Here is a 27,644-nt window from a genome sequence, read left to right on the forward strand (position 1 = left end):
AGATTCCATAAAAATTGAAACATTATGATATTTCCTCTCTAGGGTAAAAGAAACCGCTAAAGTTACCAAGGTTTAAAATGTTGCCTCACCCCTGTTTTGTAAGAAATCAAGGTGTAAAAAAGATTTTGATTTTCTCCCCCATCTACACTTTGGAGTTGTCACACAAAACGCACAGCTCTAGTTCCCCTTTGTCAATGACCAGCTCAGAGACAGGGTGAATTCCATAGCTGTGATGTCATCCACAGGTCTCATTTGCTCCCCAGTTGTTAGCAAGGGACAAACTTGTTTTTACCAACAGTATGCAGCATGTACTGTATATAGGCAGGGGATAGACTCAACATTTTAAAACTTTATTTGGATTTGAACCTTTAGTTCTACTTTAAAGTGTTACTAAACCCAGGACTCTGCATTCACTATATCTGGTCTCCCACAGACAATGGAAATGCAACTATTTTAGTAAAGAAACTGATAAATACCTTTTCTCATCAGCAGTATATAACAGTCTTGAGACTTCTATCAGTTCCTAGTAAAGCTCGTAGGAATTCCCATTCTCCCCTGACCCTCTGCCTGGACAGTGCTGTTTGGCCATGTGCTGATCACATGCACCCTCCCAAGAAAAACAAAAACTCTCTAGCAACACACATCTGACTGAGCATGAGCAGCCTGTCCCCTGGCTCTGTAAATGTCAGGTATTGTTTGGAGACAGTGGAAGAAGAGGAGGATCAGAGAGACAGGATTAAACAGCCTTTATACAAAATGCAAAGGATTAACCCCTTAGGTTCTACAGCGAGTATAGCATGCATGCTTTACTGCATATACAGACATATTTTACGGTTGTGGGTTCAGTAACACTTTAAGATTCTTTTCCTATTCACCTATATAAAAGGTATAATTCAAAAAAAAAAAAAAAAAAATGAAAAAAACCACACACATATTGTCCCCAACATTGATCTTTATTACGAGTCAGTGATCATATAAATGGTCGTGCTGCTCGGCACGCTGGCGGGTTTCCTCCGCTGTCACCAGCATTGGTAGCACACACTTGGCTCTCTGCCAGACAAATCTGCACTGCTAACATAAACAGACGAGGAATCAACAAGCAGTGATGTGGTGCGCCTAGACTCAGAAAATGACTAGCAATGTGAATATTGGGCCTCTGCTGCAGGCCAGTCACAGGAAATGTGAGAACTTTAATCCTATGGATAATGGGAGGTGCGACATGAGAGGCCTCGCTGGTGCATTCAATGTCATGATTCCACCAAGTCCTTGACTACTTTTCTGCCCTAACACTAACATTTTACCTTTCCCCAACCCTTCGTAATAACAAATCACTTGCATGACCATACAAAAGATGACCGTCGTTCGACTACCTTCTCTGCTACATGAGTAATAAAAATATATACACTTCTTTCTTCAAAATCAACCTAACCTGAACCTTTTGCTAACATGCTTAGTGAATAAAACAATGCAAACAGCAATCACCATTTGTAAAGTTTAGAAACCCGTACCAACCAATCAGAAAATTGACCACAGAAAACTGAAATGTGATTGGATGCGGCTTTGCTTTTTGCACTTTTTTTTCCTTAAAAGTACAGGCAAGAAGCCATTTATAAATGTGTCTGGAAGAAAACGAGTCTGTTTTATCCAAATCAAGCAGCTTATCATTTCTACGCTGGCTACACAGATGAGATTTAATCAAAAGGAAGCCAACATTCAAGAGTATAAAACTATACGCTTGTTATAAAAGTCTAAGCGTTTAAATTTGCTAAAAACATTACAGGTGCATCAAAACAAAGTATGCGTTGTGTTACTGTTCTTTTCTTTAGAAAGCAGCCACAACCAGAGTAGAAAAGTCTGTCCCTTGTCAGCATGCTACAAAGTGGGATCCCTGCTTTCTGTGGGGAAGCAGTAGTCTCTCTGCAGAGGTTTGACTCATCCCCTGCTGAGTCAGAGCTAGAGCCCTCCAATCAGCAGGCAGCATAAGCTTTGCTTTTTGCAGAGGCTCATCAGGGAGCACGTTGGACCTCTGTAAAGAGACTACTGCTTCCATACAGAGATCGAGCATCCTTTTCTACAGCATGCTGGCAGAGGACTTTTCCAGATTGTCTGTGGCTGTTTCTAAAGACAACAAACTATAAGGCTTTGCACAGATTTTGTTTTGATGCAGCTGGGATGTATTTAGGCAATTTAAATTGGAAAGATTAGGTGGGCTTTAAGCTGCCCAAATGCAGGAACTGGAGCCCCAAAACATGTGCGTGTGTCAAAATCTGCAAGAGATGTAGTCATCCATTTTCAGCACACAGAAGCCATGTCAGGAACTGCAAACACGGCCTTCTATGGCCCTCGTACAGTAGCATCTACAGTCCCAGTTATTCAATATCCAAGCCATTATCTATTGGCTTTGAGAGTTACAGTTACTATACAAGCCATTAATCAGCTAAGATTTAGAATGGCATTTCTGTAAATTGGGTGAAGTGGATGTTTCTAGACACTTTATAAATGACATTCACCTTAAAACAACAGGATTGATTAAAAACCAAAATTAAATTAAAAAAAGCTGTTGCCTAAAGCAACTAATCAGGTATCTCATTTCTTTTGTGAACCTGGACTACAAAAAATAAAACAGTAAAAATCTGATTGCTCATGGAAACGCCTCCAGATTCGAAGGAAATGTGCTTCCCAAGCGCCTAATACTCAAACCCAAAACATTGATGGGTTCTTCACAATCAATTGGGCCTAGCAGAATTCTGAGCGCCATTTTGTTCTTTTATTAGCGAGTAAAGGGATCATTTAAAAAGATCCTCTTCCCTTAACAAATGAATGTGCACTGATCTACAAAATCTATGAGCAGTCTAAGTAAATACATACTGAAGATTCAAACTTACAAGAACTCCTGCCAATTGACTTATGTCCTTCTAACAGCTTTATTCTGAAGTGCACCTGTTTGTTTAGCAGCACACAATATACCATGAAAGCAGTCTTAAAGGGTAAAAAAAAAAAATGACAAAGTTTTTAGTGTATTTTAGAGAGTTACACTTTCTGGGTACAAGCCAAACAAATGGCTACAGTGCCACTTGAATGCACTCTCAAAGCTCTGCTGAGGCTCGTTGTAAGTGATCAATTTTTTTCTGGGGTTTAAAGCCCAACTCAAAGCCCTTTTGGTACATTTTTCTTTTTCCCCCAGGCACATCATATGACCCTCCAAGACTTTTTCTGCTCCTGATCTTCTCCAACATTGGGCAGACCATGGGGATGCAGAGAGTGGCACTGATATCAGCAATGGTATCTGCTTAAATACACTATAATTGAAGGGTGCACTATGGAGACTTCCCCTAAGGGAGGAAGGCAATGACACCCTGTATGCATAGTATGCACTCAGTCATCCAAGTTGAATGATACTGGGTGTCATTTATCCCAAAGACTGAGGACATCTTGTAGTGAAAAGCAATACTGTAAGGGACTATGAAAAAAGTCCTCCCCATCTGCCTTCACAGTATGCAGTTTGCTACAAAACAGGTGCACTTTAAAGAACCATGAACTTCACTTCTAAAACGTATTTGTTACATAGGACATAGGAGCACAGGACAGAACCATTATCTTCAGTGAAAACCACAATTTAAAATGATTAACATGTAGACCCAAGGTATAGACACAGTTAAGGTTGTAGAGAAACCTCTTCATCAAAAGCATAGCTTGGCCTGATCCCTTCCTGCCTCTCAAGACTACATTTACACACACTAGTGATGGACAGTCTCAGTAACCAATAAGGGAAATGGAAGGGCAGGCTATAGAAATGTAAGCAGCCGACTGCCTTCTGGATCTACTTATTGTTTTGAAGTGTGCTTTTCACAGATTAAGATCTCTGCTCATGCCTTTTGTTTTAATAAAAAGCTCAGTTTGAATTTTCCACGTTAGCGACAGGTTAACTTTGATAAAACCTTAAAGTGGACCTTGCAATAAAAAGCAAACTTATTCTTATTACATTGGGGTTCCCTCCTCTATACCAAATTGCCACATTAAAGTGATAAAAAAAAAATCTGTAAGGGCAAAAGCGTAAAAAGACATCGGCACTGGTGAGGGAGACGTCAGGATTCTTCAAGTGAGATCCTGGGATTGATGAGAATACCAAATTTCACGAGAAAAGACTACTCTACTTTTCTGGAGTTTCTTCAAGAGATTTCCAAAACTCAAGTGTTCCCCTGATCTTGCCAGAAGGACCGTGTTGTCCCCCTCATAAGTGCCGAAGCTGGGATGAAGGCATGTGCACAGTCTTTTATACACTTTAATGTGGTGATTTAGTATGCTGGAGGGGCCCACGATAGGAAAAGGCCTAATGCAAGGCCCACTTTCAAGAAAAAATACCTATTTTGTTGGAGTGGGCAGGGTTCAAACCCACACAGAGAAGAACTCCTTACGCACTTGCTGAAACAGGCCAACTGACTTTGAGCCAAGCTACTGCTGTCACCAGCCAAAGCAAGCATTTAATATATCCTACTAAAGGGCAAAGAATGCAGAATCTCTGTCCTTCACCTCCGAGTGCTCAGAAATGTGAGCAGCATCTCAGCAAAATTTAAAGCAATCTGGCTGGTCACAACCATGCAGAGGTATAGAGATAGCCATGAAGACCTGGCAAGGATATTAAACACCGCAGTACTCCAGCCAGATAGGGGTCATATATTTTAGTGGAGCTCCTCTTTTAAAAGCACAAATTAACTTTTAGTTTAAATCAGCTACCTCTATCCTCGATGCATCCAAAACAAAAAGGTCTGCAAAGTCTTACCATTTTCTCTACGAAGAGGTCCAACACACCTCCCAATAAGTCAGAGCTAGAGCTCTGCAATCAGCAGGGAGAAGGAGCAGGAGGTGTGTCAGACATGTGCAGAGAGACTGCTACATCCAAAAAGAGCATGGGCCCTTGCCTGCAGCAGACTGGCTGCAAAATCACTTTTCTACGTTGGATGTGACTGCTGTAAAATAATATGTAAGCTTACATTTTGTTTTGATGCACCTGAAATGTATTTAGCTGATTTCATCCAAAAGTTCAAAACAGCTTAAAAAAAAAAAAAAAAAGACAAAAGTATACATTGCAAATTTTCACACTTTCCAAGACTGGATGCACCAGCACCTCAAAAGTAAAGGCGTCATTATGCAATAAAACGTAGGCAGCAACAGCGCCTCCCTTTGGTTTACTGGCACTACAGGCATATACATGTGTGAGGATAAAATTTGTACAGTAATAAAAAAAAAAAAAAAAGCACTTAAATTTTAAATAATTAAAATATGGAACAGATCTGTAAAATAATTCAAAGAAGATCAAAGAAATAAAATATGAGCAGCACCAGCGGAGAAACGGAAAAAAACAAAAAACAAAACATAAAATCGAATGCAAAGTAAAAATTTCAAGACAATCAGGACCAAAGTGACCTTTTCTCTTTGTTGGAGCACTAAGCTCCTCCCATCAACCCTGCCCCACCCCCCACCCTCCCCTCACACAATGGAAATAAAAATACAATACATATTTTATGGCAGCTTTCCAAACCCTCCAGCACTTAAGTGTTCAAATTACAGCACAAAAAAATAAAAAAATAAAATAAAAATGAACCTACACCTCTTTAACTTAGTCCTGGCAGGGAGTGCGTTGTGGATTCTCTCCAGCGCATACAGGTGTCTTAAGCCAACTTTTTTTTTTCCTAGGCCTTGCTCCCCCCCACCCACCCACCACAACTGTAGGGCGATCAGGAAGGTTTTCTTGCAGCTAAGGGGTTAATAATATGTACTCTTTCAATAATACAAGTGGCATCTTCCTGCCGCCATCTTGTGCTACACAACCCCTCTGCACTTCCACCCTCCCTGCCATCTGTGTGTATCCCCCATCCCTCCCCGCCATTGAATCATCGACAGCAGCCCAGTGCCCCTGCAGAGGTTTCCAGGCTGCTGTCTGTGTCCGAGGGCAGCGTTGGATCGGTGGACATGGAGGAAGCGTCAGCTGATGAAGAGGAGGTTTGAGGCTGGGAGCCGTCAGTCACTGCTGCACCTGTGCTATGAGAAAGCAGAGAGAGGGCTTAGCTGCAGTAACAGTTCACTGAAACATGGAATCCATCTCAGAAGGCCTTTACACACTATGAACACTTTTATAAAGAAAATTAGGGCCTAACTGAAATTTTAGTTTAAAAAAAAAAAAAATCGGCTAAATACATTCTATGTGCATCAAGACAAAAAGGTGTGCAAAGAGCTACAGTTCCTTTGACTTCCCCCTTAGCCTTTGCAGAGAGACCACTGCTTCCATATAAAGGAAAACAATTTATTTTGCTCTCTACAACCTTGTAGTTCTGCATACACCTGGAGCACATTTTTTGCCATATGTTACAATGTTAGCTTCTGCGTTTCTTCTGAAACATTCAATAAAAAAAAAGTATTGGAGGCTTTGCACACCTTTTTATTTTGATGCACCAAAATGTATTTTAACTAACAGTTAATCTGGGCTTTAAAATTCATCAAAGCAATGATAGCAATAAGATTTTTCTTTAAGAGCCTTAGATGTTATAATAAGTTAGGTTTCTATACAATCCTGGATCAATGGTGCATTGAGGTACAAAGCCTCAGTTTCCACCTTGCTTCCTACAACATTCAAAAACCAAATAACAGAGCCACAACAGACAAGCACAGTTCCTCATAATGGACTGGTAAATGGAAACTAAAGGCCCGTACACACTATACGAAAATCAGACGAAAAATTTAGTTTGAACGATCCGCCGATTTCCCGATAGTTCGTACGGTGCTTTCACAGCCGATTCCAGTTTTTCCTCAGACAAAAGCTGGATGTGCAAACTATAAAATTTTTGATGTACATGAACTCAATGTCCGATTTTCGTGTGAAAAAAAACAGAAGCGGAAGACTACGCATGCTCAGAAACAAAAGAATACATACAAAACTAGTCAACACATGACGTAATTTCTAAAGTTTTATTCTGTCATACGAATTTTCGTATGGCGAGTAACCTCTTCACTTTTGACATGAGACGAGCATGGAACCAAAAAAGGACGTTCGGTCGTCCGAAAATCTAAGCGTGTGTACGAGGCTTTAGATCCCAGTCTAAGAGGCTCGATCGATGCTGTCCCAGGATACAAGTTTTCCAGTGGAGCACATAAATCAAAAAGCGAGTTTCCCCATAGGAATCAATGGAAACTCAGATAATTTGTTCCAGTGTCCCTGCTCGTGTATGCAGTACCACATGTGGCCAGAGCTGGGGGGGCGCTGGAGACGCTCTGAGACGGAGTGTTTCCGAGTGTCTCTGAGCGTCTCTGGCCACATGCGGTACTGCACACCACAGAGGCTTGAATCAACAACACTCGCAAATCATGTCAAAACAGAAAAAAAAAAAAAAGCTTGTAATGCGAAACGCTCACAATCTGAGGTTTTACTATATTACTAGTTAAGCTATTATTTAGGACCTGGTCACTGTGCAAATGATACCAACCTAAAGGGGGTGGCTGGCCACGAATCACACCATTCCGAGCTCTTTCTTCCCAATCAAGGACTTCTTTGTATATTAACTCTGTAAAACACAACACAACTGTTAACACAGTTCTTTAGAACTTGTCTTGCTAGTTTTTAACCACTTAAGCTCTGGAAGATTTTACCCCCTTCAAGATCAGGCCATTTTTTGCTATTTTGCACTGCGCTAGTTTAAATGGTAATTGCGCGGTCATGCAACACTGTACCCAAACAAAATGCATATAGCTTTTTAGACAGAAATAGAGATTTGTTTGGGGATATATATATATATATATATATATATATATATGAAAACGACCCCAAATTTTGAAAAAAATCCCCAATATTTTCTAATTTTTGCTATAAAACAGATCTAATAAAAAAAAATTTAAAAAAAAAGGAATAAAAAAATTCTTCATAAATGTTAGCCAATGTATTCTGTTACATGTATTTAGTAAAAAAATAAAAATAAAAATCCCAATAAGTGTATATCGATTGGCTTGCATCAAATTTATAGCGTCTACAAACTATGGTATAGATACTGGAATTATTATTTTTTTCATACTAGTAATGGCGGTGATCAGCGACTTATAGTGGGACTGCAATAGCGTGGCAGGCAATCTGACGATAACGCGGGGGGGACTGAGCAATGTGCTGTTTTTTACTCCCATTCTCTGTATTAAGGCAAAAAACTTCTGTGTCCAGGAACGCCCCCCACAGTCCCCCTTATACTTACCTAAACCCAATCTCGATCCAGCACTGTGCACCACAGCAGCATTGCTGAGCTCTCTTTCATCACTGGCTCAGAGGCAGCAGCTGTGAATCAGGAGGGGGCTGGGCTGAGACGAACTGTGTGTGTGCCAGTGGACACAGAGGGCATACCGGTGTGAGAAAGTGGAAAAGGGACACAGGATCAGTCGTTATTCTATTACAGTTAGGTTATTATGCCACCTTCAGGAGAAACTGGAGACTAGCAAACAAAAAAGCTGTGGGCCAGTCAGGTATTGCCCTCCAACTCCCAGCATGTTTCAGTTGTGTGGGTAGAAAAGCAGTCTTTGGGAGTGGATCACAAAAAACAGGAAGGGTGTCCCTTAACCACTTCCCGCCTGGCCTAAAGCAGAATACCGAGCCGGCACGCAGCGCGGCGATCGCTGTTGTGGTGGGTCAGTCTGACACAACGCAACTCCGATCTAAGTAAAGAGCCTCTGACGGAGACCATTTACCACGTGATCAGCGGTTTAGTATTTCCTCTATCGCGTCTAATAGACACGAGTAGAGGAGAGCCGATTGGCTGCTCCCCTTGGGGGGGGGGGTGTCTACGCTGATCAGTACAGCCACCCCCCCCCCCCCCCCCCCCGGATCACAAGGAATGCCCACCACTGATGACCACCAGGTATGCCACCCATGGCTACCAGGGATGCCAATCTGTGCTCATCAGTGATACCCATCAGTGCCACCTATCATTGTCACCCATAAGTACAGCCTTTCAGTGCCCAGTGTTGCTTATCAGTGCCGCCTATCAATGCCCATCAGTGCAGTTTCATCAGTGCCCATCAGTGAAGGAGAAACCACACTTATTTACAAAATTTTATAACAAAACGAAGAAAAACATTTTTTATTTTTTTTTTCAAAATTTTTGATCTTTTATTTGTTTAGCAAAAAATAAAAACCCCAGAGATGATCAAATACCACCAAAATAAAGCTCTATTTGTGGGAACAAAATGTTAAAAAAAAAATTTGTTTGGGTACAGTGTAGCATGACTGTGCAATTGTCATTTAAAAAGCGACAGAACTGAAAGCTGAAAATCGGCCTGGGCGGGAAGGGGGGAAAGTGCCTGGTATTACATAATTACATAGTAAAAAATATTGTACAATCCAATATACCCAATTTTATACCCACAGTTGATCCAGAGGAAGTGGTTTTGAAGTAGTTTAGCGAACTGCAAGAATCAAATTTTACTGCAAATACAAATATCACATTTTGTTTGTCAATACAAATGTTAAAATACGACCAAGATGCTGACTTGTAGGCCTCATTCTTTGATCCTTTTACTCCAAGGGTTGACAGGAATGTATTAAAAAGAAGGAAGGACTCCTAGTTACACTTATACACTCCTTCCATCCTAGGAATGTTAAATATAATACCTTTCCATTCCTCTATTGTGTGTTCTCGCTCATCCAGCTGCTTGTCTGGAATCTTTGGAGGTGGCTGGAGAAAATAAGAGATAACACAAAATGAAAACATATAGAATTCTCATGTGAAACAAAAGTACCTTAGTGAACAAGCTACAAATATAGAAGGCACAACTATAGTATATATGTATGCCTCATACTTGGAGCAATCTCTGTGGATGCTGAAAATCACTGTGGCAGTCATCGCTACTACAGTGATAGCAAAAGTCTTCCAGGTCTAGTGCTGAGCGGCTGCCCTTTTGCACTAGGGATCGCTTGCTCCAGGCTGGCACCATTCTCAGAACCTTTGCATATTTTTTCAATGAACACAAGGATTCTCTGAACGAGGTGGGGATCGTAATGTCATGCCTCGACACTATCATCTCATTTAAATAAGTAGATGCTGCTGTCTCTGAAAAAAATGGCTTAACAAAGATGGCTCCATCCTTCTGGAAATAAAATATCAAGGTACAAACAAACAGGCTATACTTGCCTCATCTGTGCAATGGTTTTGCACAAAGCAGCCCAATCCTCCTCATCTGGGTTTCCTGCTGGAGCTCCTGGCTCCTCCCCTCCGCCAAGTGCCCACCAAAGCAAGCCGCCTGCTATGGGGGCACTCGTGCAGGCTTAAGCCCAAGACGGCTCTGTGTGCCCATAGACGTACAGAATGTAGCTCATCCCTGACACCCGCTCCCTTGTCACTGGCTGCAATTAAAAGCAGCAGGTGCCATTAGCTTCCACTGCTGTCTCTGAGCCAATGAGGAGGGAGATAACTGAAAAAGCTTCTTCCTTCATGCACAGCGCTGGATAGAGATGGGGATCAGGTAAGTATAAGATGGGACTGGGCTGGGTTGGGCTGGGGGGGCGATGCATGGGCCCTGGCAGGCGGAAGGAACAGGTGTCCCATCTAGCCCTGCTGCTGGCAGCTTGGCAAACTTTGAGAGCCCGACATCCCCATAATGCAAGAAATCTGTGTTCTGGGAGGCAGCACAAGTAAGGCAAATATATGGGAGGGGGGGATGCCCTTGTTTGGAGATATTGTTGCTTTGTACTGCATAGGCAAGTCGACAGGGTCTCAAATCTTATGTTGTCAGGTCGACTTGGTCATAGTCACTTTAGGTTTGCTTTAAAGAACTTGGTGGCAAAATAAAAAGGAAAACACTTACTGCTTCAGCCTCTAAAGCATCGTACCAAACATTGATATAAGGGTGCTGCAAAGCTTCGTCAACGGAAATCCTCTTGGAAGCATCTATAACCAACATCTTTGAAAGCAGATCTCTGGCTTGGCTGGCTGCAAGATGTATAAACAGGGCTAATGTAGTCTGATCTATCACTGACATATCATTTACAAGGTAAAAATAAAACAAAAGACATTTAAAATCTTGTTTTTTCATATCAGTACCTCACCACTATTACGCAAATAAAGATTAATTTTCAATAGAAGAGTGAAGTAGGAAACAGGCCCCGTCACCACTTCACTATAGTGTTGTGTGAGTTACATCTACAGCCGACGATGCCTGACCATTACACCACCATCATTAAAGCTCTGCCTAACAGTGCCCACCAGACATGGATACCATAGATGTAATTCTATCATCAGGAGTGTGGGCCCCTTTGCCAAGTGTAGATGTCCTTTAGGCAAGCAGCCAGACCACAAAAGACATTTTTTTTTTTAAATATTGCAGCTTACCACTCCATAGATGTGGTAGCTCCATTAGTTTTTTTCCACACTTTACTTTTTTTCACCTGGTGATTCTCTCAGTAAAACACTACCTGTCCTAGAGTGAAAATGCTAAATTGTTTTCATTTTTTTTTTTCAAATAAATATCTGAAAAGTGTGGGGTGCATTTGAACTTTGTAGAACCACCTTTCATTGCAATTACAGCTGCAAGTCTTTTGGGGGATGTCTCTACCAGCTTTGCACATCTAGAGAGTGACATTTTTTTTCCCCCATTCTTCTTTGCAAAATAGCTCAAGCTCTGTCAGATTGGATGGAGAGCGTCTGTGAACAGCAAGTTTCAAGTCTTGCCACAGATTCTCAATTGGATTTAGGTCTGGACTTTGACTGGGCCATTCTAACATATGAATATGGTTTGATCTAAACCGTTCAATTGTAGCTCTGGCTGTATGTTTAGGGTCGTTGTCCTGCTGGAAGGTGAACCTCCGCCCCAATCTCAAGTCTTTTGCAGACTCTAACAGGTTTTCTTCTAAGATTGTCCTGCATTTGGTTCCATCCATCTTCCCATCAACCCTGACCAGCTTCCCTGTCCCTGCTGAAGAAAAGCATCCCCACAACATGATGCTGCCACCACCATGTTTCACGGTGGGGTTGGTGTGTTCAGGGTGATGTGCAGTGTTAGTATAATTTTGGTCTCATCTGATCAGAGCACCTTCTTCCACATGATTACAGTGTCCCCCCCCCCCCCCCCATGGCTTCTGGCAAACTGTAAATGGGACCTCTTATGGCTTTCTTTCAACGTCTTTCTTCTTGCTACTCTTCCATAAAGGCCAGATTTGTGGAGTACACAACTAATAGTTGTCCTGTGGACAGATTCTCCCGCCTGAGCTGTAAATCTCTGCAGCTCCTCCAGAGTCACCATGGGGCTCTTGGCTGCTTCTCTGATTAATGCTCTCCTTGCCCAGCCTGTCAGTTTAGGTGGACGGCCATGTCTTGGTAAGATAGCAGTTGTGCCATACTCTATTTTCGGATGATGGCTTGAACAGTGCTCCGTGAGATGTTCAAAGCTTGGGATATTTATTTTTATAACCTAAACCTGCTTTAAACTTCTCCACAACTTTATCCCCGACCTATGGTCCTTGGCCTTTATGATGTGGTTTGCTCGCGAAGGTTCTCTAACAAATCTGAGCGCTTCACAGAACAGCTGTATTTATACTAAAATTAAATTACACACAAATGGACTATTTACAAATTAGGTGACTTCTGAAGGCAATTAATTCCACTAGATTTTATTTAGGGGTATCAGAGTAAAGGGGGGCTGAATACAAATGCACGCCACACTTTTCAGATATTTGTAAAAAATATGAAAACCATTTATCATTTTTCTTTTCACTTTAAAATTATGTGTAACTTTGTGTTGGTCCATCACATAAAATCCCAATAAAATACATGTACATTTTTGGTTGTAACATGACAAAATGTGGAAAATTTCAAGGGGTACGAATACTTTTTCAAGGCACTGTATTTGTTAGTATGTTTTTACAAATAAAGTTTATAAATGTTATTTGCTAGGCTGTTGCGCCTTCTTTTTTGTTCTTTCAGTGCTGCGCGTTTTGAGGCTTCCCCAGCCCTAAGAAGGCATCAAAGCATGGTGACTTTAGATGACTACACAATAGAGTCCCCTTTTTGTCACTTCTCTGGGGGGGGGGGGGGGGATTCTCAATGGTGCAGAGAGCAGCGCTGATATTAGCTCCAGTTTCCCTGATGAGAACACAGTGAACACTGCACTCACAGTACTGTATGTCCTTAGTCTTTCAGCAGTATGCCCTGCCGACTGGGTGATGCAGGGCATCACAACCCAGAAGACAACATCTTATTGTAGACAAGGCCAAGTTTTTATTTAAAAGCAGCATTGTGCTTTAAGATCTTGTGCACCAACTCAAAGAAAAACAGAAATCATGCTCACCTTTTAACTTGTTGTGCTCAGAGTCTGCAGGAAACAGGACATCTGGGAAGAGTTTCTCAAAGCTGTAGCCTGCATATTTGGGTCTGTTCTCCACATATGTCCTCACAGTAGGCTGAAGTTTCTTCATGAACTCTGGGCAGGGAGTCCCCAGTTGCTCAATGACTTTGTTCCACTGGTCAATATCTGAGACTGGAGCTCAGGAAAATGGGAGCACAGGCAAAGTACAACAGTACAATAAAATACCATGCAAGTAGCCAATTACAGCTTTGAAATATGCATACAGAGTGAGCGATCAATATTATGTACAGCAGCAGTTCACCATTATAACCGAAAGGGGCAGTCCTCCTTTAAATTTAGGCTTAATGGAACAAGGGCTAAACTAAACAGAATTGTAACGACTTACTGGCAAGAAGTATACATATTAGAAAAAGGAAGGCGATTCTAATGTAATTAAAGCTGAATTCTAAATATTGTGCACTCCTATGCCCTAGCTTATACAGAAGAAAACACTTTGCCTGTCTAGGTAAAAATCTAAAAGTGAGAAGCACATCTTTCACCATTGTCCTATAGGAGCCAGGGCTTTGATCCTTTGTGCTGCTTTCCAAAATATGGGCAGGCACTTGGATGCCATCTCATACACCAACAGGACCAATAGTGGCATGCACTGTAGATGACTACATCGGCGACTGGCAGAAAAAGAGGCTTTGTGGGATCACTACCAGAACTCACGAGCAGGAAGGCGCAATAAACGCAAGTTATTATTAGTGTGAAAATGATCTCTTACTGAACAGGTGCTATAGTCTGCACAAATTTTTTATTTATTTTTTTTTACTACCCAGTGAGTTGGGTTTTCAAGAGCTTATACAGGCGGTCCCAGAGTTACAAACATCCGACTTACAAACGGAAGGAGACAACAGGAAGTGAGAGGAAATCTACCCCTAGGAAGGGAAATTCACTCCTGTAAGAGTTATCATGGGGGAAAAAGGCGTCTCCACTAATGCTTTATCACCAAGGCTTGTTTCCACAACCCGGGAATTTTCAAAATCCAAATGTCATTGGGACAGAAAGTGAGATGAAATATTCTGAATAGGGGCACAAACAGCAAAACGAACGTTACAGGGGTGTTAACCTTTCCTTAGGCTATACAAAAAGCTTAAAAATATATATATTTTTTTTGGCTGGAGCTACACTTAAAAAATGTACCTGTTCCAACTTACAAACAGATTCAACTTAAGAACAAACCTACAGACCCTATCTTCTTTGTAACTCGGGGACCGCCTGTATAGCAAAATCCAGAGATGGGTTAGAACCAGTGTCATGTTTCTAATATGGCCTGTGCCCCTTGTAGGCAAATCCACCCTTCTTCACTGAAACAAAAAAATAGAGAATCCAACATTTTAGAGTTACTGCCAAAACAAGAAGTGAGGGTAAAATTTCCAATGGGGAAATCTGTTCTGATCACAACTATTAAAAAGGCAAGGATTGGCAGACTTCAGCCCTCCAGCTGTTGTGGAACTAAAGTCCCATCATGCTTGTGGCTGTCAGTCTTACTTTCTGTTCTCTGGAACAGAAAGCAGATGAAAATCTCTCTAGTGGGACAGCAAAAAATAACCTGAATGTAACCACTTCCTAATCCAAAAGTAAGAAAGAACTGTCACTACATAAACTTTAAGTGATTAAGTATTACTTGTGTAATTATCCTCAATTCCAAAATCTGGCCTCAGTTTATTTTTTGCAGATATCTACATAAATCACATTACCAGGAGACTAAGGATTCCACCTGCCTACAAAGAAAGCACTGTTGGATGAACTTGAGAACAGATTTAGGAAGCCGAGCTCCAAATCATCCATTTTTTATTTTTTTACATTTCCTGAAGACCCCCAATGAAAAGCGCTTTGTACCCAAGCCATTATTAGGGATCCTCAACTTTGCTTTTGGTTTCCCCACCGACTCCCTTATATTAGTATGCAGCAGAAGAAGTGAGCCTCCTTTACAGTGGGTATAGAAAAGAATCACCACTCCTTTAAAATAATCACATTTTGTTGCTTTGCAGCCTGACATGAAGACTGACAATTTTTGTCTTATCTAGCCGTATTTACTAGTGCAACTTATAATATCCGAGTGAAAGATTTAAAGAGGAAGTAAACTCTCCCACTCTGATAAATCTTATAATGGACTAAATGAAAAGAAGCATCAAACTATAGCCACTGTAATCCAGCCCAAATCGCAAATTACTTTTTGTTTAAAGAAACTTTAAAAAACTTGTTTCCAGGGGTAAGGCAGCGCCATCTTAAGTATTGTTTTCTAAATCCACAGTAGAGTGTATTTCCGCCCTTACATTGAGCACTTCCTGTACATTAACCAAGCCTCCTTCTCAATCCAACGTTTCTATGGCAACCCTGCTCATAACTGACTTCTTTTATTTCATAGTATTTACTTGTGCCGATTATCTAGTGTTTGCCTATGTCAGTCTTATCAGCTTCAGCTACAGTAATGCTGTCCGATGCCTTTTTTTCCCACTCCATGTGATGTCACATGGAGTGTAGGAGGAAGCTCTGAGTGATTATGCAGTCTCGTGGGATTTCAGTGTTGTGCCGTAGGAAGTCCTGATAATAGATAGACAAGCACACAGAGTGTGCCGTAAATCAGAGGAGATATGGGCATGCTCAGTGACGTCATTCTAAAGAACAAAAAGGATTACAACAATACTAAGCAAGTAAGGAGATATCTACAAGCAGTGTTCATTAGGGTTTTTTTATGCTGATTCACATGGGACAAAGTTGTGGGGGAGAGTTTACAACCGCTTTAACACCAACGGGTCAGACAAAAATATTCAAAAACAGAATCACCGAGTAGGAAAAAGGATCAAAACCATAACACCTTTTTCCATGTGGCCTCAGAATCTTCAAGGGTGTGTTTAAGGTGGTCAGATGAGACTAAACTGTTTTGCAATACAGCAGCTGGTATGAATAAACCCTTGCAAAAGCATGTTTTTGATAGAGTGGGAAAGGTTGGAACCTCAAGTTTTTATTGCTCCGTCTCTTCCTGTGCCAGTGATACTGGCACATTCATTTTCCATCCTGGTTTCAGCAGAACAGGAAGTTAAGGGAAATCTCCCTTAAGAGGACACAGACAGCAATAAAAACTTGACAGAAGTTCTTCATCGCACCCCAAGTGTCACTAAAGGCAAACCTTTTTTTTCCCAGTAAGGAAGGGTTATAATCCAATTCATTTTTTTTTTTTTTGCCGTCTGTGTTCCACTGGAGAGATTTCCCCTTTATGGCATGTCCCATAGCCAAAACAGAAAGTTAGAGGATATTCCTCCAAAATAAGGAAATCCTGGGTGTCAAAGGTCACCAGAACTAGTGCCTCCATTGGAAGATTTCCACTCTATTCCTGTTCTGATCTCAACTCAAAATTTGTGACTTACTTTAACTTTCACTGGTAATGGTAAACAGGACAAGTAGAGAGGATGAATCTCCCCAACGGGGACACAGACAGCAATTAAACTTGACAGATCTTCTAATCTCTCTCCACTATCCAAAAAAAAAAAAAACTATTTGACTTAAAGTGGATATAAACCCAATGTCATCCTTTCTAAACTACTGCCATAGGGGTTATCTATAAGGATATACATGCCTCCTGTATGTATCTTTACCTGTCAAATGTCTCCCCTCTGTCTGTTATTAGACCCGAAAAACTGCATATTCTGTGGGCGGGTCTGTTGTCTGGAGCTCGGTGGGTGGAGTCGTGATGTCAGTAGACTCCCCGCCCACCTCTACACTCCCCTTGTCAATATGCATTTTCTCCTGTGTATTTCTTACACTGAACTTCTGCTATGATCTCTAACATCCAGTGAAAAGACAGGAAAGTAACCACATGACTTTAGCATGCCAAATCATGCGGAGGTTTGGAACAGCCAATCCTTGCAGAGCTGCTGAAGAAAGGAGTGGGGTGGGAATTAAAAAATAATGCTTGTCTTAGGCTAGTGCACAAGATATGTAAATCACCTGTCAGTCACAGCAAGGGGGAGGATTTGTCAAAGTTTTTCTCTGTTTGTCAAGTTTTATCTCACTGAACAATAAAAGGATTACTCAGAGCTGGATTAACTCTTTGTGGCAAGACTGGGCTCAAATGATAGGAAATCTTATACTCTACATTATGACATAAAAAAAATAAATAAATAAATAATAATAATAATAATGATAATTCGGGTTTACATCCACTTTAAATGCCAATTTGTCTTTAAGGGGGGAAAAAAAAAAAAAAAAGTGTTGGCTGCCTGTCCATGCTTGGCAATTTAAGACCGATTACTACATTTGTTTTTGCATAAGAACTATTAGGATTCATTTTATCTATTCTTTAACGAATTCAACTGATTTTTTATCAAAAATATTTAAGCGAAGAGAAACTAGATTAAACCCAAACTGAATGGCCAACATGTTCCAGAGCACCAAGTTACTTTTGTCAAACTGACCAAAGATTCCTCAAGATTTCTGGTGAATTTGTGCAAGTCAGAGAAGTAGAAAGTTAATGCCAACCAGGCTAGTTGGGCGCCTGATCCAGATTTTTTTTTTCTAGTTTAAAAAGAAAAAACAAACATTCGCAAATGGCAATTTTTATGTTTCCAGGAAAAAGAGAAATCAATTGCACCCTTCAAGCTGATCCATGCAATACAAAAGCGTTTGCCAATCAAATGTGTAGGTCACTTGGCTGAAGTAATAGTCTATTAGTTACACACCTTCAAGGAAGGAGAACAATACAGCAGTGTTAACTGTGACGTCAAATTTTGATTTTGTTTTAGTCATAGTCTTAAATAAAATGCCATTTTAGTTTTAGTCGTATTTTAGTAATCTGAATAGTAAAAATTTTAGTTTCGTTTTCTTCACTAAAACATGCAGCTGATGAAAACTATGACAAAAATATTTTCGTCTACGAAATTAACACTGCAATATAGGTATAACCTAGGCCAAAACAACAATTAAAAAGGCAGTCAAGCTGAAACAGACAGACCTCAGGTTAACAAGTTTTTTTAATTAACCAGTGATTGCTGCAGGGGATCCATTTCAAGAAGTGCCATGTCCTGTGCAGACTTTAGATGAAGACTCAGGATTAGAGTCATGTTTGGCAGCACAGGCAGTGGGAAAGGTAAGCATTAGGCCCCTTTCACACGATCGGACCGTTCAGGTCCGCCTGTCAGTTTTGATGACGGACCTGAACGGGCGCTCCATGTTAGCCTATGGAGCGTCGGATGTCAGCGGAGACATGTCCGCTGACATCTGACCCGGTCCGATCCGCAAAAAGCAGACGGATGGCCCTACGTCCGGATCCATCGCTGGCGGATCGGATTGGGTGAGATCTGATGAAAACGGACATGCTGTCCGTTTTCATCTGATCCCTCCATAGGCAGCAGCGGCGCCTGACAAGCCCCTCCCCGCTCAGTGAGCAGAGAGGGACCTGTCATCCGCCGGCTCAGCGGAGATCAACGGAGAGATCTCCCGCTGAGCCGGCGGACCGAGGCGGACTCCGTGGAAGCGGAGTCTGCCTCGTGTGAATGAGGCCTTACTGTTTCTTTGACAAGTATGGCTTGCTTCTTTCACAGTCTTTTCACACACTTTAAACAGAATTATTAATTTAGCTTTAAATATAAAAGCTAACCTGTGGCAGTTTTTAACCTTCAAAACAGACAGTAGAGGGTAGGGTGACCACATTGTCAAACTGCCATTCATTAACACTCCCCCCCCACTTCCCAAAGCTCTACCCAGATGCATGGATCATGCCGCCAAAAAAGGCCACCGCATCGCCACTTTACTCACTGACAGTACTTGTCCTGGACAGCCAAGACCCATTATACCTTGTTCCAATACTGGCTCTTCAGTGCCCTGCATTGGTTAGGCACAAGAGGTGGAATTTATGATTTCTCCAATCACAATCAGGGGGCGGGGATTGTGCCTCTCCAGACATTCCTGGTAAGGACAAGTACTGTCAGTGAGTAAAGCGGCAATCTGGCGGCCTTTTTTGGGGGCATCAGATCGGCTGTGGGTGTGTCAGTTTCATTCTGGGACATTGTATTGTCCTGGACTGAAGGTGCCCGGGACCGACCTGAAAAATGAGGCCTGCATGTTGCCTTCCTATTCTGAATAACCCAGTACATCACAAATAAAAAAAATACCTTCAAGAAAAAGCAATCAGATCTCTCGTGGTCCACTCTATCCTATTTTCTCCTACATCCCTTACCTTTAGAAGGGTTCAGACTACACAAAACTATATACTGTATATGTCTGTCAACAACATTAACAGAGCTTTTTGTTCTTCTGAGTCCCCTCATAACAGTGTTTTACCGGTTGATCCTTGCAAGAAAACCTATCAGGATGCAGGACCCCTGACCCTCTGTCTGGGCAGTGCCAATTGGCCCTGCGCTGATCACATACACTCGCCCAAGAAAAAAGAAAAAAAATTAAAACCTCTGGCAATACACACCAAACTGAGCATGTGCAGCCTGACTCCAGTAATTGTCTTATCCGGACTGGTTTTGGAGACAATGCAAGAAGAGGAGGATCTGTGCATACAGGATAAAAACAACCTTTTTACACAATGTAGAGGATTAACCCCTTAGGTTCCACATCAAGTATAACCAGCATGCTTTACTGAATATAAAGACTGATTTTACTGTTGTGGGTTTAGTAACACTTTAAGGTAGAACCAAAGGGCATTTTTTTTTAAATTTTGGATAGCATAAGGGAGTATTATAACACCTGTTTTTTGCCATCTGTGTGTCATTGTGGAGATTTCCTTTTACTTCTTGTCCCATAGCCAAAACAGGAAATCCCTGGTTGTTACCAGGGTCACTAGAACTAGTGTCCCCATTGGAAGATTTCCCTTCTATTTATGGTTTTGGTGTCAACTCAAAATGTGGCATTTTCTTTTACTTTAATGTTTGAGAACAGTAAACAGGACAAATAAAGAGAGTAAATCTCCCTAATGGGGATACAGACAGCAATTAAAATGGACAAGTGTTCTAATCCCTCTCCACTCTGTCCAAAACAACAAAAAAAAAGTTTTGCCTTTAGTTATACTTTAACATTGATTTAAAGTATATGCCTTTTTAAGCCTACCCTGTCCACCGGTTGACAAAGCTGCAATACTGTGTTACTACAGAACAGGCGGCATCAATAACAGATCAACAGGTAATACAACTGTTACAGGTGACTGAAAACAAAAACTACTTAAAAGTTAATGCTAATCCAAAAGGTGCGGTATAGCATAAGAGTGTCACACCAATTATCAAAGAGTCCAAACATGTTAAAATTAAGACCCTCCTTTTACAGTATGGTGGATCTCCATAGTAAACATCAAATGTGTGGAAGCTTTTACAGCATCATGGAAATGATCCAAAGAGTGCTTTCGGAATATGTGGTTGTATTGTCATGACTTTCAAATTACCCAGGAATATTGTTCCCTCTTTTCTCCTAATGTATCTCAGACTTCCAAGGCCAGAATGAATGGATCAAAATTGCGCTGACCACCAGCAGTGATTATTGTATTCTGACAGCGGGCAAACCTCCTGCTGTCAGAACACAATAGTGCAGTGGGAGGGATTCCCCCATTGACACTGACTGTACTGATGGGGGAAAGCAAATTATTTTCTTTCCTTCGATTTACGGCTGAAGGAAAGAAAATTGCATTTTCTATGGCTTGCTTAAAAAGTAGAACTAAAGACAAAAAATGTTTTTCTTTTTTTTAGTTTTGGATAGAGTGGAGAGGGATTAGAACGCCTGTCAATTTTTAATGCTGTCTGTGCACCTGTTTCGCCCTCTCTATTTTGACCTTAGTTCTACTTTAAGGCTACATTACCCTTTCCAGGCCAGCACATTTCCAAATATCAAAGCAGCATCAGCATAGCATGCCTCAATCCCCCCCCCCCCTTTTCTCCTTTCACCTTCTCTGCAACGTCTGAGATGTGATGACTATGATCTGAGACTAATACATATTTTTATTGCAACTGTATATAGATTTTTTGTGTGCGTAAGTGTAATGTATAATTTGTGCTTCACACACATTAAATTAGTGGAAAGAATGGTCCGAAAGGACAGTGTTAGGGGTTGCAGTATGCCTCATATACTGATTATAGTTTCTGATTATTTCTACAGCTACGCTGTTAGGTTTGCAGAGTAATGAATGATTCTCTTTAAACTCAAAACTACAAGTTTCATGGCGATCTGAAGATAAAAAGTTAAGCCTTATAGAAACAGTTTTAAAATGTAATGATTGCTTTTTTTTATAGGTCTACCAGTTTCTTTGGCAGCTGTGAAATCAGCCAGGTGGAAGGATATCAGCTGACCTGACCTCTAAACAAAATGTTACCCCAGCTCCACTGCCAATATGAAAGTCCACGAGCTGTGATCTGGTGCTCTAGCCAGGAAGTTCAGGCCCCAAATACAATACTTGAATGAAAAAAGGGCTGGCAACTCGGATGCTCTTGAATAAAAGTCCTTTATTGGTTACATGGGTACACGTGTACAGGCTATAAGCTGACGCATTTCGGCTAAGAAGCCTTCATCAAAGCCTCTAACCCTTGACTCTCAAGCTAAAAAAAGGCTGTAATGTTAAATAAAGGGACAAATAGAATTTTACCTTTGTCTTGGAGCACATTACAGGACACAGGATGAAGCATTCTCAAAACCAATGGGTTATATTGCCGACTTCATGAGAACTGGTTACTAGGAAGCATAGCTCTAAGGACAACCCAGTATAACCGTCCAGCTCCCAGCGTGCCTCAGTTTAGTAGCAAGCTATGATAAGAATTAATCATAAGAACAAGGGCACGTATCCTGTAATCTACTCCAAGAAGATGATTTTACAGCTATAAATGCTATTTTCTCATTTATATATATTACAGGATTAAGTATTCTGGAACTAATAAGACGTCCAAAAGCAGGGGCTGACAACAAAATGAAGAGCTAACAAATACACAAGAAAAATGCCAACAGTTTAATAAGGGTGGCTCAAGGAAGCCTACAGTGCCACCCGACAAACACAGCCACTATCAGCTGAGGCATGAACATCCACCTGGAAAGACCTAAACATGTGAACAGAAGACTGGGTGGCAGCCTTACATCTGTCTAAGGTGGGGGGACCTGCTCAGAGGTCTAGAGAGACCTAGGGGGAGACCAGATGTGGACAACAGAAGTCCGCAATTTTCCACACCAGGAATGCATGTGTCGGACAGGGCAGAGACCAACAATTTGCTTCTCTTTGAGCCAGAAGACTTGTGGTTCCTTCCTGATGGTGATGTAATATCCATCATCAAGTTATCTGATTGAATCCTGGTTGCATGACCCCAAACCCAAGAATCCCAGCATTGAAAGGCCAACTAAACTACTCTTAGCTTCAGAACACCGACTGGGAGACAAGCTTACTCAGACAGACAATCAAGCGACCAAGTCCCTTGCACCAAGAGAGTGTTGAGGACTACGTCCAAGCCCGACAATCTGACGTCTGTAATGAGAACCTCCCAGAGCATCAGGAGGAAAGATTTCCCAATTTCAGCAAACTCATCCACCTGGCCAAGGAAAGCCTGGTTTTGGGAGTTAGGAAGATGCGGCAGTCCAAGGACTGAACATGCCTGCCCCTCACAGCCAGATTTTTAAATTGCAATGATATTAGGGATATGGACTGCCTCAAAGAATGCTACCATCAAGCCCACAAACAAAAGCGAAGGTTTAGTAGATTCTAAGCACAGGGGGAGGAGAGTCTGGAGCTTTTCCTGTGGAAGAAAAACCTGGGACAGGGCTGTATCCAGGACCAGGCCTGGATTCTTCAAGCGATGAGACAGTTGCTGATTTCAGAGGATTTAGGATCCACCTGAACCTCTGTAGGGGCTGGGCAGTCTCTAGGACATTGGCTGATAGAGCCTGCGCGGACTGCACTTGAGAGAAGGTGGTTATCCAGAAGCACCACAATGGGAATGTCATCAGAGAGAAGCTGAGTACAGTGGCTAGCACCTTGGTGAAGAACAGATGTGCAGAGGACAGGCCCAAAGAATAGGCCACAAATTGGTAATCTTGTGTGTTCACAGAAAAGTGCAAGTAGCAAAAGGTAAAAAAAGATGGGGATATGTAAATACACATCTATGATGTTCACACAGGTTAGAAAATCCCCCCAGTGGAGAGAAGCAACGACTAACCAGATGGATTCCATATGGACTTTAAAACCCAAACAAAATCAGTTGAGAATCTTTAGTTCCAGTGTAGGGCATGTGCCTTCCTCTGCTTTGGGAATGGAGAACAGCTTGGAGTAGATCCCTGAAACTTCTGGCACCATGGTTATGAACCCTTGAGAGAGAAACAGCATGGCGGTCCACCAAGCTTTGCAAAAAAGCTGGAAAATTTGACATTGTGCAGTAGGGAGGCGGGCGCCATAGCACCAGTTTGAAGTCCCCAGAGACGTCATTCGCAACGCATCTCAAATGTCCTGGGATCAGATGGACTGTGAAGTTCAAAAGATGTCCCTCCAATTTTACAAGTGGGGATACCCTTCATTGTGAGGAGGGCTTGTCCATTAAATTTTGGTGTATTTGGGGATTCAGGTCTTATGGAGGAACTGGGTTCCAGGCTTGTGTTTAGAAGTCTTCAACAATAGGGGCTGTTTATGGGGGCTCAGGAGCAGGGGCTTTAAGCCACCAGAGATTTCTGGGGCAAAGGATTTTTTCTTCTGAGGCATGCTGGGAGGGAATGGGGTTTTACAGTTCTACACTGTGCTGACCTTACAGCTATGCCAGTGTCCAATGCTCCTGAAGGTGGCAGTGTAATCAATTGACTACAGAATACTTCATACTTCATGTGTCTTGTAATGTACAATTGAGATATTCAATTTTTTTAATAAGTTACATAGTTACATAGTAGGTGAGGTTGAAAAAAGACACAAGTCCAACCTATGTGTGTGATTATATGTCAGTATTACATTGTATATCCCTGTATGTTGCAGTCGTTCAGGTGCTTATCTAAGCTCCCCGCTGAGACAAACACCTGTGGAAGGGAATTCCACCTCCTTGCCGCTCTTACAGTAAAGAACCCTCTATGTAGTTTAAGGTTAAACCTCTTTTCTTCTAATTTTAATGAGTGGCCACGTGTCTTATTAAACTCCCTTCCACGAAAAAGTTTTATCCCTATTGTGGGGTCACCAGTAAGGTATTTATAAATTGAAATCATATCCTCTCTCAAGCTTCCCTTCTCCACAGAGAAGAAGTTCAGTACTCGCAACCTTTCCTCATAACTAATATCCTCCAGACCCTTTATTAGCTTTGTTGCCCTTCTTTGTACTTGCTCCATTTCCATAACATCCTTGCTGAGGACTGGTGCCCAGAACTGGACAGCATACTCTAGGTGCGGCCGTCCCCGTTTTAATGCATGCCAATATTCTGTTTGCTTTGTTAGCAGTAGCTTGGCATTGCATGCCATTGCTGAGCCTATCTACTACTAGGACCCCCAGGTCCTTTTCCATCCTAGATCCTCTCCCCAGTGTATAGAGTGCATTCATATTTTTGCCACCCAAATGCATTTTACATTTTTTACATAAGTCATTTGCCATGTAGTTGCCCACCCCATTAATTTGTTCAGATCTTTTTGCAAGGTTTCCACATCCTGCGGAGAAGTTATTGCCCTGCTTAGCTTAGTATCATTCGCAAATACAGAGATTGAACTGTTTACCCCATCCTCCAGGTCGTTTATGAAGAAATTAAATAGGATTGGTCCCAGCACAGAAACCTGGGGGACCCCACAACCCACCTCTGACCATTCCGAGTACTCCCCATTTATCACCACCCTCTGAACTCCCCCTTGTAGCCAGTTTTCAATCCATGTACTCACCCTATGGTCCATGCCAACGGATCTTATTTTGTACAGTAAACGTTTATGGGGAACTGTGTCAAATGCTTTTGCAAAATCCAGATACACCACGTCTACGGGCCTACCTTTATCTAGATGGCAACCCACCTCCTCATAGAAGGTTAATAAATTGGTTTGGCAAGAATGATTCTTCATAAATCCATGCTGATTGCTGATACCGTTCTCGTTACTAAAATCTTGCATATAGTCCCTTATCATCCCCTCCAAGAGCTTGCATACTATTGAGGTTAGGCTAACTGCTCTGTAATTCCCAGGGATATATTTTGGGCCCTTTTTAAATACTGGTGCTACATTGGCATTTCTTCAATCACCTGGTATCATTCCAGTCAGTAGACTGTCCGTAAAAATTAGGAACAATGGTCTGGCAATTACCTGACTGAGTTCCCCAAGTACCCTCGGATACAAACCATCTGGTCCCGGTGATTTATTAATGTTAAGTTTCCCAAGTCTAATTTTAATTCTGTCCTCTGTTAACCATGGAGGTGCATCCTGTCATAAAGATAAACACTGCAGTTTTGGTTACTGAACCCCCCCAATTCCCTCATGAAGACTGAGGAGAAGAACAAATTCAATACCTTTGCCATCTCCCCATCCTTTGTAATCAGATGTCCTTCCTCATTCTTTATGTGGCCAATATGGTCAGTCCTCCCTTTTTTACTGTTTACATACTTAAAGTGGAGTTCCACCCAAAAGTGGAACTTCCACTCATCGGATTCCTCCCCCCCTCCGGTGTCACAGTTGGCACCTTTCAGGGGGAGGGGGGTGCAGATACCTGTATATTACAGGTATCTGTACCCACTTCCGGCATAGATAGCCGCAGAATCTGCGGTTATTTACGCCACTTCCTGTTCACCCCCCCCCCGCTGTCTGCTGGGAAACACACGGGTCCCAGAGACAGCAGGGACCATTCGTATTGCGCTGCGTGACTCGTGCATGCGCAGTGCGGAACCGGGAAGTGAAGCCGCAAGCCTTCACTTCCTGATTCCCTTACCGAAGATGGAGGCGGCAGCACCCGAGGACCGAGAGACAGTTCGGCCTCGGGTGCCGACATCGCGGGCGCCCTGTACAGGTAAGTGTCCATGTTTTAAAAGTCAGCAGCTGCAGTATTTGTAGCTGCTGACTTTTAAAAAAAATTTTTGGCGGAGCTCCGCTTTAAAGAATTTCTTGGGATTTTTTTTGCTCTCCTCCCCTATGTGTCTTTCGTGTTCTATCTTAGCCGCCCTAATTGCACCCTTACATTTCTTGTTGCATTCTTTATAAAGTCTGAATGCTGTTGATGGTCCCCCAACCTTGTATTTTTTGAAGGCCTTCTTTGCTTTTATATGCATTTTTACATTGGAGTTAAGCCATCCAGGACTTTTGTTCGCTCTTTTAAAATTTATTACCCAATGGGATGCATTGGCTAATGCCCTTATTTAATATGCTCTTAAAGCAAACCCATCCCTCTTCCGTGTTCTTTGTTCCTAAGATTTTATCCCAATTCATGCCTTCTAACAAGGTTTGTAGTTTAGGGAAGTTGGCTCTTTTGAAATTCAGTGTCTTTGTATTCCCCTTTTGTTTCCTTTTTGTGTGATTTATACTGAAGCCAATTGACCCATGATTGCTATTTCCTAAATTGCCCCGTATTTCCACATTCGTGATTAGGTCTGTATTGTTGGTAATCAGTAGATCCAGTAACGCCTTATTTCTGGTTGGTGCATCTACCATCTGAACCATGAAATTGTCCTGTAATACTGACACATAATCACACACATAGGTTGGACTTGATGGACTTGTGTCTTTTTTCAGCCTCACCTACTATGTAACTATGTAAGACATTTAGGAACTGGTGAGCCTTAGAGGAATACGTGGTTCCCTCCGCCCAGTCTATGTCTGGATAAAATCCCCAATTATGATAACCCTTCCCATCCTTGCTGCTAATCCAACTTGTGATAGGAGATCAGTCTCCCCCTCCAGTTAGGGGGCCTATAGCATACTCCCAGTATTATTTTGCCCTTAGCATCATCCCTTTGGAGCTCTACCAATAAGGATTCCACCTCCTCCCTAGCTCCCTTAGCGATGTCATCTCTCACATTCACTTGTACATTTTTCTTGATATTTAGGCATAGCCTTCCCCCTTTTTTACCCTCTCTATCCCTGTGATAAAGGGTATACCCTTGAAATTAATAGAAAGCACTATAAAGGTTTCATGTGTATAACTGGCACCCCTACATATACATTATAGACATAAATGTCAAGATCTGTCATACACCAAATTGTGTCCACCAGCATTGGTCAAATCACAGGTCCAGTTGCTAGGAGAACGCTTTTAAAGGCAAATATCGAAATTGTGGGCCAAATCTCAACACCACCTACAGAGTACATAACTGCGCATTCATGGGATGCATATTTCAAACAGCAACATGCTATTTAATGAGACAGTCACC

At 41.8% G+C, this 27,644-nt stretch overlaps 1 protein-coding gene across 3 annotated transcripts in view; it reads right to left on the minus strand.

Annotated features, from left to right (window-relative positions):
- Positions 1-934: 934 nt before the first annotated feature.
- The window catches only part of LOC141106367 (mitogen-activated protein kinase 8), a 58,626-nt gene continuing 31,916 nt past the window's right edge, over positions 935-27,644 (minus strand). For 2 of the 3 annotated variants that reach the window (XM_073597090.1, XM_073597089.1), the window contains exons 8-12: positions 13,312-13,494; positions 10,834-10,958; positions 9,641-9,704; positions 7,479-7,556; positions 935-6,034 (exon numbers count right to left, since the gene is read on the minus strand). In XM_073597090.1, the coding sequence (XP_073453191.1) occupies positions 5,892-6,034; positions 7,479-7,556; positions 9,641-9,704; positions 10,834-10,958; positions 13,312-13,494 (593 nt within the window). In that variant the 3' untranslated portion in view covers positions 935-5,891. Of the gene's footprint in view, positions 6,040-7,478; positions 7,557-9,640; positions 9,705-10,833; positions 10,959-13,311; positions 13,495-27,644 lie in introns of all 3 variants that reach the window. The other variant, XM_073597091.1, reaches the window with a different exon arrangement.

The sequence above is a fragment of the Aquarana catesbeiana genome, linkage group LG08 (assembly GCF_042186555.1).
Source record: "Aquarana catesbeiana isolate 2022-GZ linkage group LG08, ASM4218655v1, whole genome shotgun sequence".
In the NCBI taxonomy this organism is placed as follows: domain Eukaryota; kingdom Metazoa; phylum Chordata; class Amphibia; order Anura; family Ranidae; genus Aquarana; species Aquarana catesbeiana.